The sequence below is a fragment of the Protopterus annectens genome, chromosome 13.part0, assembly GCF_019279795.1.
Source record: "Protopterus annectens isolate FY-2018-M chromosome 13.part0, PAN1.0, whole genome shotgun sequence".
NCBI lineage: Eukaryota > Metazoa > Chordata > Ceratodontiformes > Protopteridae > Protopterus > Protopterus annectens.
In genome coordinates, this window is record NC_056747.1 from 545,270,710 (window position 1) to 545,287,654 (window position 16,945).

At 40.8% G+C, this 16,945-nt stretch overlaps 1 protein-coding gene across 1 annotated transcript in view; it reads left to right on the forward strand.

The window, feature by feature from the left end:
• LOC122787460 (protein spinster homolog 3-like) overlaps nt 1-16,945 on the forward strand; it is a 517,894-nt gene that overhangs the window by 247,068 nt on the left and 253,881 nt on the right. Inside the window, exon 3 of the mRNA XM_044054192.1 lies at nt 812-948. Coding sequence (XP_043910127.1) covers nt 812-948 — 137 coding nt within the window. The remainder of the gene's footprint in view (nt 1-811; nt 949-16,945) is intronic.

The following is a 16,945-nucleotide window of genomic DNA, read 5'->3' on the forward strand; positions in this document are numbered from 1 at the left end:
TACTGCAGCCTTGTGAAACCCAAAACTGCTGGCTTTGGGAGGTGCCTGCACACTTTCCCACATGCACAATTTCCCAACCAAGAGGTACAGAGCTTGCAGCAAGGGTCTGCCAGGTTCTTAACTCTGCTATTTTAACAAGATTAGACTGCCAGCAGTATGGTTGAGCCAACATTGGCCATTTATTCCCATTCTCCCCACGTGGTCTTTCAATCTTCTGCTACATTAGTCGAACACTGGTCATTTATTCCCATTCTCCCCACGTGGTCTCTCAGTCTTCTGCTACATTAGTCGAACACTGGTCATTTATTCCCATTCTCCCCACATGGTCTCTCAGTCTTCTGCTACATTAGTTGAACACTGGTCAGTTGGGATGCAGTAAGAGCTTTATCCCTCTGCACCATGGGGCTGCTTAATGCATACATAGTTGATATTAGACATTAGATGGGTAGGAATACTATCCAAAATCGTAAGTTTTATAAGCTAAAACCAGTATATAAAGAGAAAGAAAAAACAAGCGAGGACTTAACCGTCTATAACTTACAAAGAGAAATTCAATTAACTGTTGTTTTATAATTCGGTGTGTGTCTGTATATGTACCTACCTATATATATATATATCTATATGGTATGTGCGTGCATGTCTGCCTTTTGCTTGCCTATAGCTTGTAACCATTTGCACAACGTTGTCCTACAGCACCTACTTTGCATTTATATGCTATGTCACTGATGGCAGTGAAAGATAATACTGTTAAATAAATACTTCTGATTTTACGTATGATAAACAGATGCTTTCTTTTTTCTCTTATCTGCAGTTTTCATTTGCAGTTTCCTACTGCTAGCTCCTTTGTTTGGCTACCTTGGGGACCGTTATAACAGGAAAGTGACAATGAGTGTGGGAATAATTATCTGGACGAGTGTGACATTTGGAAGTTCCTTCGTCTCAAAATCAGTATGTTATCTTGCTTTTTACTTCACCAATTTATGTTTCAACTTTGTACTGCTTACTTTCTTTACAAGTGCAATATACCAGTTAAGAGTTTGAATCCTGCACATGCCTGGGAGAGTTGCATCAATTTTCCATAGAATCACGAACCGGGATAATCTAGAGACACTGATTATTAAATATGCTGGAAAGCCAGATTTGTGATTTTTATTAAGTTTGTATTATCTGAAATGATTTATTCGTCTTTCCTGTTACGCATGCTTAGTTTTCTTCTTTTCTTTTATATATATATATATATATATATATATATAGTGTGTGTGTGTGTGTGTGTGTGTGTGAGTGTGTACACACACATATATATGTATGTTAAAATTCAATAAAAATTATAAACAGTGAACACGAACAAAAATGCATCTTTAATGATGTTTTATGTAATTAAATTATACTCAGATAGACACACAACAATTTTCACTCGTACAGAAAACATTTTGGAGAATGTTACAATTCTGATCCTTTTTACTGTACAAGACTGGATTTGAGTGACAATTTATATTGCATAGCAATTGACCTTATTTAGGAAAATATAGCAAAAATATGGGTGTCAGGTGACTGTCAATGTTGAATGAATACAGTGCTTATAAGATTGCTCAAGAAGAATCTTATGTCAGGTTGGTAGGTTACAGTTTAAAATGGAATTGTTTAGATATATCAGCATTCTGACAGTCTGCTGTCATTATTTATTCTTTAGAGGAGATAATTTGCATAATTAGCTCCTCCCACCACAGCAATTTGAGCTCTAATTTTTACCAAAGAGCAAAGGAATTATGGAAGGTACATGACTGACTACCAAGTATCTGCCAGTCACGAGCATAACATTTCATTTTATTTTAGTTTTCACATTCTTGAAAACAGTCGCAAAGGCAGGAAAGAGCAAATAGCTACAGGAGTGAGGAATAGATATGAGGGTCAGTGTGGCTGATTTCAGTCTGATAAGGAAAAAAGATATAGATGTACAGCAGAAGCCAAAATTCATTAATTTTTATTATATTATTATTTTTGATTAAGATGTTTGAAGCCCATTGGATAAAATGTATTTCAGTTATCCACACATCTCACTCCTTGTTCATTGGTACTGAATCTGCTTGTCGATGGCATCACATCCACAGCTGCTAAGTGAATGCTAAAGTAGAATTTCGATTTCCAGGTACAATACTAGGTAGGGGGAAGGTTTAGTTAAGGAGGTGTTCTTTTCCCCCATACTTACTAGAATATTTATATATAATAGTAGGATATCCTGCTGCTTATCCAAATAAGAAGCCTTGTTTAAGTTAGAAAAGTAAGTGGCAAAGTGCATACATGTCATAATAAATTTAAATCGCCAGCAATAGCACGAACTGCATAATTATGCAAAGAGAAATATGCAAACTGGGAGTATACAAGCCTTAAGTTTTTTACATTGTTTGCATGCTAGCCAATTGCAAATTTAGCTGTCAAATGTTAATCAAAGTCTGTTCATGCTAGAACATTTCAGAGTGTTCAGCAGAATTTGGTCCTCAGACCACAAGAGAGTGTTTACTTATAAAATGTATATTATGTGCTACACTGCTGTATGTATTTGTGTTACTTTAATTGCATTGTACCTAGTGCAAATTCATTATGTATGCAAGAAGCTATGCAAAGACAAACTAGAATTCAAAATTCACAAAAGACTGACATAAAAATGAGATGCACTCTCTGGTAGAATTCCCAATTTACGTGTTGCAATTATTCCTTAATGGAAAAGTTACCAGATGGGCTGCACTATAAATTTGTGCTATGCAGAGTGCATAAGCATTCGCAATGGGCACAAGGAGCAGAAGGAAGCACACACACAGTGCTAAGAATACTTCCTGAATATTTACTGCCATACAAGTTACTCTGAGCAATTATGTAAGTAAAGCTTCTTGGTAAGAAAATGTCATATTATGGAAAGCTGGAATGAAGCTTATGTAAGATGGCTGCAATGCTGTGAGATACAAGGAAGGAAGGAGAGACAGAGCAGAGGAATTAAGAAAGACAGGGTGTACTTGCATGGCACACCGTTTCTGAAGGCAGGTCTGCTGATAAGGCAGAAGAGGGTTTGGATGGAGAAGCAGCAAGGCCATAGAGCGGATGTAGGTGGACATGGGGTACAGGATAGTCCTTGGCAGAATACAACAGGAGTCATTTTCTCTCATTTGACAGGCAGGTGGAGATTGGTTGTGGTCACCTTGGCCTAAGGGAGGGGAGGCTAAAATACAGCATGTGTTTACCAGACACAGACATATACCAGAGGCTGGATGGAGACACAACCAGTTTCTATTAGTTCTTATCATCATGTGCTTTACTGAATTACTTCTGTTCTGGGTAGCATATCTATATTCCAAGCACATCTGCAGAACACCAACCAGAAATAATGAAACCTGTTCAAGCTGTTGTCCACTTGGTAACTGTGGTCAGAAAATAAGACGCATTTGCTGAAGGTGTTGATCAGTATCAAACTGGTCCTGAGTGTAAGAAGGTTTTCTTCAGGCAGTACTTGTTTAACATTTTTTTCTCCTTCATTTATCAACCAGAGAGCATGTAAAGGTTTTTGTAAGCTATCCTCTCCCCCTATGCATGCCCAAAACAGCCTGAAGGGCAGATGTACAATAGGGTGGTGTGAAGGCTTTATCAACTGCTTCCATGACGGTTGCTTCCCTTACTAGCCCTGCTCCCCACCCTTGGAGGCAGATATGACCATCATATCTGGTCTTCAGCAATGACTGGACTTTGCCTCATTACTCCTCTCTCTTCCCAGCTCACTCAGTGGCCAGGGCAGCTAAGTGAGCTCAGGCCATTTGGTTGTAGATAGGGCCTCTGAGTCGTGTGGCAGTGTTCCATCCATATGTACATATAGGCAGCTGCTTCTTATCATGCTATTTGTGAACTACATTCGTTTAGATAGGGCCTCTGAGTCGTGTGGCGGTGTTCCATCCATATGTGCATATAGGCAGCTGCTTCTTATCATGCTATTTGTGAACTACATTCATTTAGATAGGACCTCTGAGTCGTGTGGTGGTGTACCATCCATATGTGCATATAGGCAGCTGCTTCTTATCATGCTATTTGTGAACTACATTCATTTAGATAGGGCCTCTGAGCCGTGTAGTGGTGTTCCATCCATATGTGCATATAGGCAGCTGCTTCTTATCATGCTATTTGTGGACTACATTAGTTGATGCTAGTATGTAGTGCTCTGTGCACTAGCAATCACCAGTGGCATGTGCATGCATTTTGCAGATTTGCCTCATGTTACTGAACTGTAGCAAGCACAACATACATGCATGATGCCTGCCTGTGCTGTAGTACTGTATTTGTACATGCCTTGGGCAATCCTCCTGTGTACCAGCTCAGAGTAGCATAACTCTGATTACTGTTCACCATATATACTCAAAACATACATTCCCTTCCAATGTGGCTATAGAAATTCATGGCAGACAGTGGGGTGCAACAAACAACACAGGTCTGAGGGAGTTTAGAACTCCAGTGCCTTTTTCATCTGATCTAGAAATACAAAGGATGGTTGTTTGGAAATGAGTTCTTAGAGGATTCCAGTGCTACTTTTCTGAAGGACACTGTCATAAAGGTGTGCACAGACTGCAAATGAGGTACGGGTGCTATCAGAGTCAGTACCTGCACCATTGTGCCAAGTAGTCATGTGCCCAGTTATGAATGTGTCATTTTGAACAACAGTTGATAATATGTATGCTTTTGTGGACTGTAATCCATGTGTGAATGCATGGCCATACTGCAGGTAATGTTCGCAGAGTGTATGACCATCAGCGTACACTATCATCTCACATGTGCGTTTGTGCTAACATATGCATGGCCATCTGAGGTTACCATGTTATTAAAAAATACCTCTGTCGCAGGTCTATATTATTACCACAAAATATGAGCTGACTCATACTTAGGAATATGGTTTACATGACATCCCTGCTACTTCCTGAGTTGTAATTGTAGCTGCGTAGCTGTTGTGTGCTTGTGACATGCATTAGTAGTTAACATGTAAGTGATTTGCTTGACTACATGGAGGCACTGTTGCTATACTCTGATGTACACGTTATGTTGCAGTAAGAGCAGAACCCTGACCTGATATCTCTTTGTTCTCTGCAAAGTCATTTCACATTGATTGCAATTATCTGTCATGGCAGTACTGTTTATTTATTTTTTTCATGGCAGTATTATTTTCTCATTGTCAGTAAGTATACTGTTATGGTGCATGTGCTATCTTAGATCTACGTGACATTGTGGCATCTTCAGTTTCTGCCTGGTGTACTTAGCATGTAGCTCTATGGCTCAAGTCATGTGTGTAATGCAGAGGTCTACTACAAAGTTGCTTCTTTACTCTGTTATTCCCTCTCTGCAAAGTTGCATCTTTACTCTGTTATTCCCTATCAGCCTTGTAGATCTGTAAATAAACATTATGCTACGTCACTAGGGGGGCACTGATAAACATATTGCTAGAAATGTCCATGCTGCTGTATAGATTCGTGTATGGAGATTATTCCATAATTTAAGAATACATTAGGTGTAAAATTTAGTCAATTTTTACTTATCCAGTTTTGATTACAGTGAAAAAGAGATATTGGTGGCATTGAGAAAGATTTAGCTCATAACATTTTATGAAATAGCATGATGAATGGTGAAGTGCAGGGGCTGGATGATTCAGACACTCATAACAGAAGAAATAGTGAGGTATTCATTGTATGCAAATATCTGTATAATTGCATGCAAATGTGTATGCAAATACTGAAATTAACATGGAAGAATGATTCAGAGATAAATAAATCCAGTGTTAAGAGCTGCAGTGTTTATTTCTTCTGAATGTCAGGATTTCTCAACACACAGGAGAAACAGCAGCACCTTAGCTGAACAGTAAGTGTTGGTGGCTAGTTTATGAGACAGTGTCTGCAGTTTGTCACCCTCTGAATTGCAGGTACAACCATCAGTGGCTAGCACACCATCACCTCCATGACTGGGACATTGACAAACACTACTGTGTGGATGAAGACATCATATAGGATTTAGTAGATGTGTCACCCACACATAGAAACAAAGGGGATACCTGGACTTCCTATTGTTGCGCATACAGATGTTTATGTAACATCAACCATCATTGCTATGGGGACCTTTCAACATATGACAGACAACAAGTTAGGAATTTCACAGGCATTGACCTCATGGATCCTACACCATTTCTTTAACATGATGCTGCAAAACATTCAGTAAAAATATATGTTTTCCACAAACAGCATAGGAGAGAACCAAAACTGCGCAGGCATTTTACAACATAATTTATTTCCTTGAGGTCTTGGGAGCCACTGATTGCACTCATATTACCATTAAGGCCTCTCCTGCTCCACATGGTGTCTGTTGCTTCAACCAGAAAGGCTTCCACTCCATCAGCTGCCAGATGGTGTGCAATGCACAGGCTATTATACAATATACTCATGTGCTACCCAGACAGTTCCCATACATCTCACTTGTGCAACATCTAACAGTGTTTTGTGTGTGGTGACTTCCCACAGGATCATCTAGTTGGTGGGTGCACACATTGCCAGGTACATAGGCCATGACATACAGTTCCCATTTAAGTAGACAGCAGGCCACTTTAAATGGTGTTCAGTGTTGTGTGTTACAGGTGATCTTCTTTAGGACTTGAAACCATGGATGAGGATTCCCATCCGCAGCCCCCAGATCATGGCTGAGATGGCATACTACACCATCTCCTCATAGATGCAGATTGTTGATGAACATGTGTCCAAACTCCTGAAGGGATACTTCTGCAGATTGGATGCATCCAGTGACCCACTGCAGTTCATACCTATAAGCTGCAGTCAGTTATTTTTGGTGTGCACCACCCTACACAACATGGTAACTCACAAACAGATACAACTGGGGAAAATTGCAATGCTGCCTGAAATACCTATTGCAGTAAGAGATGAGAAGTTGTCACATAACCAAAGGAAGAACTAGCTGCAGCAGCTCTCCATGCAATGCAGAGGTAGGTGTGATATGTTGTGACACTGTCTCTGGTCTACAACTAAGGGTCATAATAAAGAAAAAAAAAACGACAGAAAAACTGAAGAATGCATTATCACAACTGGGCCATTCATTATGGTGTACTGTCTGGACCCACTGTGCATGAGATGTTACCTTACCCACACCTGACAGAGGTTGGGCAGATCCCAGTCATCATCATTTGCACAGAGGGGGTAGTGGACAGTAACAAGTGCTATCATATGGGTAAGAGTCATGGCTATATAAATGTGTAGAAGTAGTGAGTCAGGTAGGTAGCAGGTTAAGGGTTAGGCAGGGATTACGTTCTTCAATGAATGTGTCAAAGTACCCTGTCATGAATGTTAGTCAGGTGTATCATATCATATTGATCTGCAGTTTTAGGGCTGGCTGCACTCTATATCTGGGATTGTGTAGCACTTCAGGAACATTTACAGGAACCCCTAATGCAGTAACCCAACTTAAGAGCCCATAGATGGATTGCATAACCCTGATGACAGCCACAGCTAGACGTAGCACTCTGTTGGTTAACAGATGATAGGCATGATGTACAACTGCTGGAACTGGAGTGAGTGGCCTGATGAGGTGTCCTAAGAGTGAAGCCTGATGAAGCTCATAAGCCATGAACATGACTATGTCCAGGTGTGGCTGGGGGTAACAGTGAAGTAGTCTCCAGAACAGTATGCGCCATCTGTGCAAGCTTGAAATTTAGACCGTCTGCCTTGCACTGTAATAATCAGTATGGTCTGCAGAAGCAAAATGGAGAGCTGTTGATAATTGTGCCAGGGATGTGCCAGTGGATGCCATGTTGGCTACTAATGACCTGTGAATGAAAGTTTGTTCCAAGTCCCTATGCGGCATGCTGTTCTGTATGTGCTATAAATCATCCAACAGTTAATATAGATATTGCACACCCTCATATAGAGTACATAAGATGCTCACCATCTCTACCATGGTGAGAGTAGTAGCTGTCTGTGCCTGGATCACTGAACTATGCATCTGTTCATTGATGGTAACTATGGTACCCAGGTCAGGGAAAAACCTGGAGTCATGGCAGTGATGCCCACCAACATGCCTCTACCCTGCAGGGGGCACACACATATCAAAGGCAGCATGGCTGATGTGACACCTGTGTGAACTGTGTGAAGTTCACAATAACAAGACACCTAGAGCTAAAAACAGATGATGTCAGAAAGTTTGCCTGTTCCTCCACCATCACCTGTTATGTGTGGGATTTGTATGTGTTCCCCTGTATTAATGTCTTGTTGACTGTGCCACTGTGTTGTCTGACTGCATCATGAGCATATTGCTATAATTCTCAGCCATAAGTTACTTGCTAGATGTAGGTGACCACCTGACATCAGACATGTGCCGACCTGTTGTGTTGGACCCTCCACCAGTAGACTGTGTGAAAGCATAAAGCTAGAATACCTGTGGCAATGTTGGAACATGTGGCTCACTTCCCTAACTCATAGCACACAAACTTGTACATCTCAATTATGTGAACAGCATATTTATTTATTTTATTTAACATTTGTTTACAGGGAATGTCTGATGTGGAACAAAGCCAATTTTCAGTGGAGGCCCATGGAGAAATGCTCCAGATGCATGTCTTTGTAATGCGGGAGGAAACCCATACGGATGCAGGGAGGACATACAGACTCCACACAGAAGGCACCCCCAGCCAAGAACTGAACTGGAAAATCTCTTGCTGTGAGATGACATTGCAATTGCTGCACCACTGCACCATCCAATGGGATGTCTATGGCACACACATACCTTGTGGTGTAATGTGACACAGTTGCAGTCCCAGCATACCTGGAGAACAGATATGCATATATGTTGTGCTTAATAACTGCTTTTCAAACGTGGTTCAGTTTACCACTTGGACATGTAACTGCTATTAGTACTAACCTGATGCATCCTGTGCAGATATATCACCAGTCCACTGCCCACATCCAAGCCACCACTATATACGACAGTTTGGCCACTTGCTCTGTACAGCGTTTTCAGAAATGTTTTCTCCTTTGTGACAACGTCTGCACTGGTGTCCCACTTCTGGTGGTGGGAATTTCCCTGGCAATATCTTGTGTCTTGTTCTTGGAATACAGTATCATATTGGTAACTCTATGATAAATCTGTACTAGTGTCCTGTTATGGCTGGTGATAGCACTGATGTCCCACACCACTCCCTATCACATACAGTCATGAAAGCCTTGTCAGTTTTGTGCAGGATAAATATGCAATGTCTGTGTTTAGGGCTTGCAGTAACACTTTCGTTTCCTGGATGGTAAACTTTTCCAGCCATTGTTGCTGTACTGGGCTCATGACAAGATGTGTACACCCAGGAACAATGTGTTAGGGGATGTGATTGGGAAATTCCTCCATTGTTTTGTTTGTATCAGTATTCAGAAATACTGGTACAGAAAAGCACTTCAGAGCTTCAGCGTTTTTTTGTGTGGCAAGTGGTAGCAAGTAGAAGAAGCCTATTTTGGGATCTGTCTTTGAGAGCTAGATCTTTTCTTTTTTTTTTTTTGGTCTTTACCTGAAGAGCTGAGGGGGAGGGGTGCCAGATTGGGGACTGGCATGCGGTGCTATATGAGCCAGTTATGGCCCTGAGCATGTGACTGTGTGTGTGTGTGTGTGTGTGTGTGTGTGTGTGTGTGTGTGTGTGTGTGTGTGTGTGTGTGTGTGTGTGTGTGTGTGTGTGTGTGTGTGTGTGTGTGTGTGTGTGTGTGTGTGTGTGTGTGTGTGTGTGTGTGTGTGTGTGTGTGTGTGTGCGTATATGTATGCACATGTGGATTCCTGTCCTTGGCTGTCCCTTTAATATGGGGGCCAAATGTCTGCTGCTGTGCTGTGACCATTTCCACCCTGTCCCATAATGTCAGTAGCAATGAGCATGTTAGCACTGCCCACTTTCTTGCAGCACTGTGTTGCTGGCTAATAGTGCTACACACATCCTCTGCATCTCCTTTCCCATTATATACACAACCATGCCTTAATCTATGTACAGGACCAGTGGATGACAGCAGTGTATGTGTAAGAGCACAGTATCCATACAGTAAGAACAATAACAGATTTGGTGGCTGCATGACAGGGTTATTGTTTCTATCAGTAAGATATCTTGTAGTCTGTTGCCACAGCCCACATTGTGGCTATCCTGACATGATGTTACCTGCCATGCCCAAGAGCTGTGTTCTCCATCTTAGTGAGTCCCTCTATCCACAGCTGGACATTCACTTGTCATGCCCTTGAGCTATATGCTGTGTCATTTTTAAGCCCCTGCCATCAGTTGGACATTCTCCTATATCACCTCATCTAATCTACTCTACTGTTTCCTTTCTGGCCCTATTGCTGCCATGCATCACAGCTGCTCAATGTAGAGCAGGGGAACATTTTTAGGTATCTTGTCTTGTAGCACTCTGCCTATATCACAGTACAGAGTCTTGATTTTCTTACATTAGGTGTGGTGGCTGGTTATGTCAATGGTGCATTGGGAGTTGGATACCTCCATCAGGGCCATGCAGCACCTCTTGGTGTGGCCGATAGACTCATGTGACTGGTTGGCTCTGACCAACAGATGACCAGAAAAACAACCTATCCATGACATCAGCCCTAGGGCTGACTGATTGTGTGGGCTGTCCTCTTGAATGGTTGAACAGGACCCCTATATCTCATGCTACTTCCCACCATGGTGTTCCCCTCCCTTATGTTAAATTTCCTATACCCTGTTTGCAGTTAAATCTTCCAATTATCAGTTGTCCTGTCTATGTATGCCTTCACCCGCCACTGTTCTGCCCATCTTTTATGTTTATACAGCCTCTTGCTGTGTACATCAGCATTTTATGTCTGTTTGTTTGTCTGCTTCTGTTACCATCCTTACCCCTTATCCTTCCCACACAAGCTGCTTATTACATTCCTAGCTACCCTTATTTATTTCTTTATTTATTTGCAGTTTGTTAACTGGGAAATCCACTGGGCTATATTGAGCCCATTTTCAATGGAGGCCCTGGAAGAAAAGCTCCACAGTACAGTAAAAAGCAAAATCATATACATTGGCAATATACACTTAGACAAATTAGATTACAATTTTGAAACATAGTTAATAACTCAGTAACAACTCAGTAGTCAGACAAATTGCAGTGACAGATTACCTTAATATATAAGTAATATATACAACTAAAAGACAAATAAGATTACAATGTTGAAACATGGTTAATAATTCAGTAGTCAGGTGGACAGCAGTGACAGATTTCCAAGAATATTTGGAGATACTGATCACATAAACGAGTGTTAGGTAACACAGTAGGGAGAGGTTGTAACATTAGAGCAAGGTTCTCAAGAAGTTGAGTGCAAGAGCAGTTCAGGAGGGAAGAAAGGTATGTGTGTAGAGATTTTGAAGTTGGCAGGATTTTGTGTAGTTGTGACAGCTAGTGGGAGAGGATTCCAATTTTTGGCTATGGAGTAAGAGAAGAGAAACTGGCCTGAAGGCCGGTTTGCCTTGTGTACCAGAAGTTGTTGCTGGTTCTCATATTTAAGGGGCCTGTTTGGGAGGTAGAAGGTGAAAACAGAACTTAGGGTGGGAAAATCTGAGGGTTTGAAGATAAGTTTCTGAGCAGTAGTAATTTGTAGGTAGTCTGGAAGTTCCAGCCATTTTAGGGAGTGAAGAGCAGTACAGTGATGGGTGGAGTTTTTGGAATTTGTTGCAAATTTTGCAATCTTATTATAACATGCTCCGAGCTTGGCTTTTAGGGTGGTTTAAAGGTTGGTAAGTATAGGGGTGCCATGCATTAGAGAAGGGAGTAAGTAAGTGGAGGCAAGCGTTTGTCTGGTGGAGGTGCTGAGGTATTGGTGGTGCCTGTAGAGCATACCACATTTCTAATGATTTTTTGGACGTTTTGTTGCAGGTGGATATCAACTTTTAGTTGTTTATCTATGGATACTCCTGGAAGTTTTGTGTAACTGACAATTTCTATTTGTGCTTTATTTTGGGAATAAATGTTGAACATGGAATTGTCCAATAGGGTTGTTTTTTTTTTTTGGAGGTGTAAAGCATGATTTTAAATTTTATTGGGTTTAAGGTCAGACAGCTGTTAAACATCAAGGATTCAGTGGTGCAGAAGGCTGTTTGAGTTATAGTTCTGAAATAGTGTCGGCTGAGCAGACGCTTGTTGAATTGTCTGCATATTGAATAAGGGTACCATTGTTGATAGACCTGTGAAAGTTATTAATGAAGATATTTAATAAGTGGGGACTGAGTATGGAGCCTTGAGGAACACCAGTAGGGGTGTTAAGATAGGAAGAGATTGAGTTTTGTCATTTGACAACCTGTTGCCTATTTGTTAGATAGCTAGAGAACCAGTTCAGAGTGGTGGAGGAAAGTCCAAAGTTTGTGAGTTGTGATAAAGGTAAAGGGTGGGAGACTGTATCAAATGCCGTTGACAGATCTAAGAATATGGCAGCTACTTTTTTCCTAGAATCAAAAGCTTTGTTAATAGTGCCTAGAAAAGATATAAGGGATGTTGCAGTGCTGTGTCCAGGTCTGAAACCATGTTGTGTAGGAGAGAAGAGGTTGTTATGGAGGAGATAGGTCATCAGCTGAATGTGAATGCATTTTTCCAAAATTTTAGAGATTGGGGAGAAGATAGCGAAAGGACAAATGTTGGAAATATCTTTGTTTTTGCCGCCTTTGTGAAGATGGAGATTGTAAGCTTTCTTCCATAATTTGGGAATGTAAGATTCTTGAATGGATATGCTAATTAAGATGCTAATGGGAAATGCGATGGCTTCGGCAGTGGTCTTTAGAAAAGTGGGGGATAAGTTGTCAGATGTTTTAGAGCAGGGTTTGAGCTTAAGGAGTAAGTAGTCTTTTGATAATTGTGGTACAAATAGGGTTAATAGTAAAATTAGGGGCAGGAGAGGTGTTGGGTTTAGGGGAGGATGAGGAGCTTGTAGAGGTAGGGAAAGTAGGGGATGATTTAGGGGAGCAGTGTTATCTGTGTTATCTTTAGCAGTAATGTCGACTATAAAATTTATAAAAAAGGAGTTAAAGAGAGATGCTATTTCATTTGAGGGTTTGTCAGGATGTGGACAGGGATTGTTTTTTGTGTCAGGGTTTAGGAGAGATGAGGTGGAATTCCAGAATTATTTTGGGTTTTGTTTGTGGTTAGAGTACTGTAGTTTAGTGTAGTAAGCTTTTTGTCTTTATGTATTAGTTTTTTTATCTGATTATGAAGCTGTTTAAAATGTACCAGGGAGTTTTGTTTTTTGTTAGTTTGATAATGTTTCCATGCTTTATCTCTGAGATGTATCTGATCTTTAGTAGGTTTGATCAGCCATGGATCGGAGCTAGTTTTGATTTTTTTCCTGCATAGTGGTGCAAGGCTGTTTAGTGTGTCCAGGAATGTAGTATTGAAATAGTTGACAGCATTATCTAGGGGGAGAGTATTTAATAATTGCCAGCTGATCTTTTTAAGGATTTCAGAAAACATTAGAGGGTTGAAGGCAGTTAGATTCCTTCTATGTTTGCAATGGTGTTGATTTTGTAAGGTTGAGGGGGAGCGTCAGATAAAGGCGGGGAGATGGTCACTCAGTGTATCCGGGAGAGTGCCTGCTTTAGCTATTTTGTTGGGGTTGGAGACAAGAATCCAGTCTAGGATGGCTCCTGTGGTGTTTCCTTGGTTGGTCTGGCAGGGGTGTTTATGAGCTGGGTAAAGTTAAATAAATTTATATAATGGTAGGGTAGTTGGAGGTCAGGTTTGCCCAGTTGATGTTTACATCACATAGGATAATGGTTTCATTGTTTATGTTAGTAAAAATCCATGTGAGGATGTCTTCTATTAAGGGGATATTGTTTCCAGGGTGTATGTAGAGAACTATGATATGAAGATTTTTGCTGTGGTTTAACTTTAGGAAAGCAATGGTTATTTCTGCAATGGCGAACTGAGGGATGGGATTTGTGTAGAGTACTATGGTGAGAGGGTTAGGAAAGATTATTGCTACTCCACCTCATTTTTGTTGACCCTATCAGATCTAATTGTTTGGAAGCCGGGGGGAGAAATTCAGAATCTTTAATGTGGGGTTTAAGCCAGGTTTCAGTGATGGTGATTATGTCAGGTTGATTATCGGCGATCCAGGCATGAAAACTGGAGATTTTGTTGCGAATGCTTTGAGTATTTACAATTAGCATGTAAATGGATTTGGGGGAGTTAGTTGGAGTTGGGCCAGGATTTGGATGTAAGTATATCTCCTGATAAAGGCAAAGTAGTGACAGGAATATATAGGCCAATGGCTCTTGTTTTGTGGGAGCTTTGGTGCTGTGTTGATGGAGGCGTTTTCAGCCAAAAGGCCAAGAAAAACAATCAGGAAGCTACTACCTTCAAATCACTCTGTATGCTATTTTACACCAGATGAATGTGAGGCTTTACTTTCCCCTCTTTATTTTATTTTCTGTTGTTAATTCAGAACAAGGAAGGCACTAGCTATATATCTGTTCCCGGGTTAACAGAGTGAACAGTGAGAGTTTAAGAGTAGCATTAGTCTCCTTTTGGGTAATGTAAAGTGAGCCCAGAGGCACACAACAGAAAGGAGAAATTAAAAGTAAATAAGGTGGTTGGGGAGAAGGTAGGGAAAAAGAGAAGGCTGACCCGTTGATGTGGAGTAATTGATTAAGGATGGTTAAACAGTGTAGCAGTGAGGATCTAAACATACTTTATTTGGTGTCCGTTGCAGATAAGTTACAGATGTCTCTGGTTTCTGAGCAGTATTGAGTAGGGAAAGGTTCGGCAGGTGTTTCCAGTGGCTAGTTGGAGTAAAAACATAGACTTGCAGTCTAAAATTAAAATGGGAGAGCACAGTGAAAAATAGGGTTAAATCAGATGGTACAATCACTAAAACCCAGAGAGTACACAGAATAATATAGAGAAAGAGCAGCCTAAGCAGGAAAAATAAAGGGCACTATAGAGATGAGATTACTAGAGGTAAGAAGATAGGCAAGCAACAGGTCCAAGACACAGTTAAAGAAGGGAAGACTACAGAGAAAACAGGAGAACTGGTGAAGGAAACAGCAGGGGTTAGGAAGGGAATAGTATCAGTTTAGGGAGGAAAGCAGTACAGGAGGCTAGAGGTCAGCAGCAGTTGAAAGAGTTAGCCACTACAAAATAAGTTCTACTAGCACATATAAATTACATTAAAAATGCAGCAAATAAAAATATTAGGTACAATGCATAACTCAATACACCAGTACAATATAGAAAGCCAGCTGTTTAAGCAGTGCAAATAGTGAGAAGCTGAAGGACAAATAACGTAAATAAAATACAATATGTAATTCAGTGAGAATAGCGCAAAGTACAGCAAGATGCATGTCCAGTTTCAACTATGAAATAATTACTGTTCCCTTGGAATAAGAAATAGTCAACCAGTGGGAACAGCACTGGTTCTTGAACATAAAATATCCAGTAAGAGTTAATGTTTGCTTTCAGGGTAATAACAGCAGTAAGTTCTTCATAGGTTCATAGGTAGGTACTAGGCTATCAGCTCTAGGGCCTATACAAGCCCAGCCAAAAAGGTACCCTGGCTTTTGCCACCCAAGAAAATTATTTTCCTGTGCCACTGTCGAGCAGAGCCACAGAAGTGATCCCCGGGGTGAATTTCCTATTTCCCATCAAATCATCAAGATTTTTCTTGAAGAGTACTAATGAGGAGCGTTGTTTGATATAGATAGGTAGTTTGTTCCAGAGTATGGGAAGTCTCTGGGACAGGAATCTATCCCTCTGGCATGTTCTGTTTAAGACGGGCATATTTGTGGGACACTTGCCCATTTTATGTTAAAAAAAGAAAAGAAAACGGAACTATAACTACATTTATGGCTACCGAACAGGGCTAAGTCTTACCTTTCCAATGAGGTATTCAAAAACCGACACTGGTGTTCCACGCCATCTTCTTCTTGCGGCCCTTCTACTAGCTGCCCACTCTGAAACCAGTTATGCATGAGATTCAGTTACATCAAATAATTTACTAAAGACGAGTGATGTAATGCTAAAACTTAGCCAGAATACACTAACTATAATAGCAAATTCGACTCCACTTAGAATGCCTTCTGAAACGGTGTCAGCAACTCCAGATCACTTGTTATAACAAACTGGGAATATACACTTTCATTTGGCAAACACACAAACAAATGCATAATAAACCATAAATCTGGAAAACGGCAGAGTTTATGTTACCTTGGTTTTAGTAATATTTCAATGAAACTGAATCTCAAGCATAACCGGTTTCAGAGTGTGCAGCCAGTAGAAGGGCCACAAGAAGAAGATGGTGCGGAACACTAGTGTCAGTTTTTGAATACCTCATTGGAAAGGTAAGACTTAGCCCTGTTTGGTAGCCGTAAATGCAGTTATAGTTTTGTTTTCTTTTTTTTAATATAAAATGGGCAAGTGTCCTACAAATATGCCCTTCTTTCCCCTATCCCATCCACACTTAAGGTTACTGTTGTCTGTGTTCCTTTGCTTGGCGTTGCCCTTTGCTGTCTTTACTATTTCCCCTTTCCTCCCCATTTATATAATGAAGTGTGTTGGCACTTTTCTGTGTTGGCCCCTTGTAGCCTTCTCACTGTGTCCAAGTTGCCTGTATGAGATGCTTCGTTGCCACCTTACTGTATTTGTCACTGTGGTTATGTGACTGCCAGCTGTACAGCCACATCATTACTGTTCAGTAGTGAGACAGCAGCCAGAAAATATAACTGCCCTATTTACTACACGGCCCTTTTTTGACATCCTGGTGCTGTGACAGTCTTATTACATACCTGAGCAGCATTAGGCTACATCATGCTGTGAGAGCTTTAATATTTAGTTCTGTACCATGGCACAGCAAATGTTTCTGAACAACACCCATTTTCTATGACTTTTTAATGAGGCCTTTACTT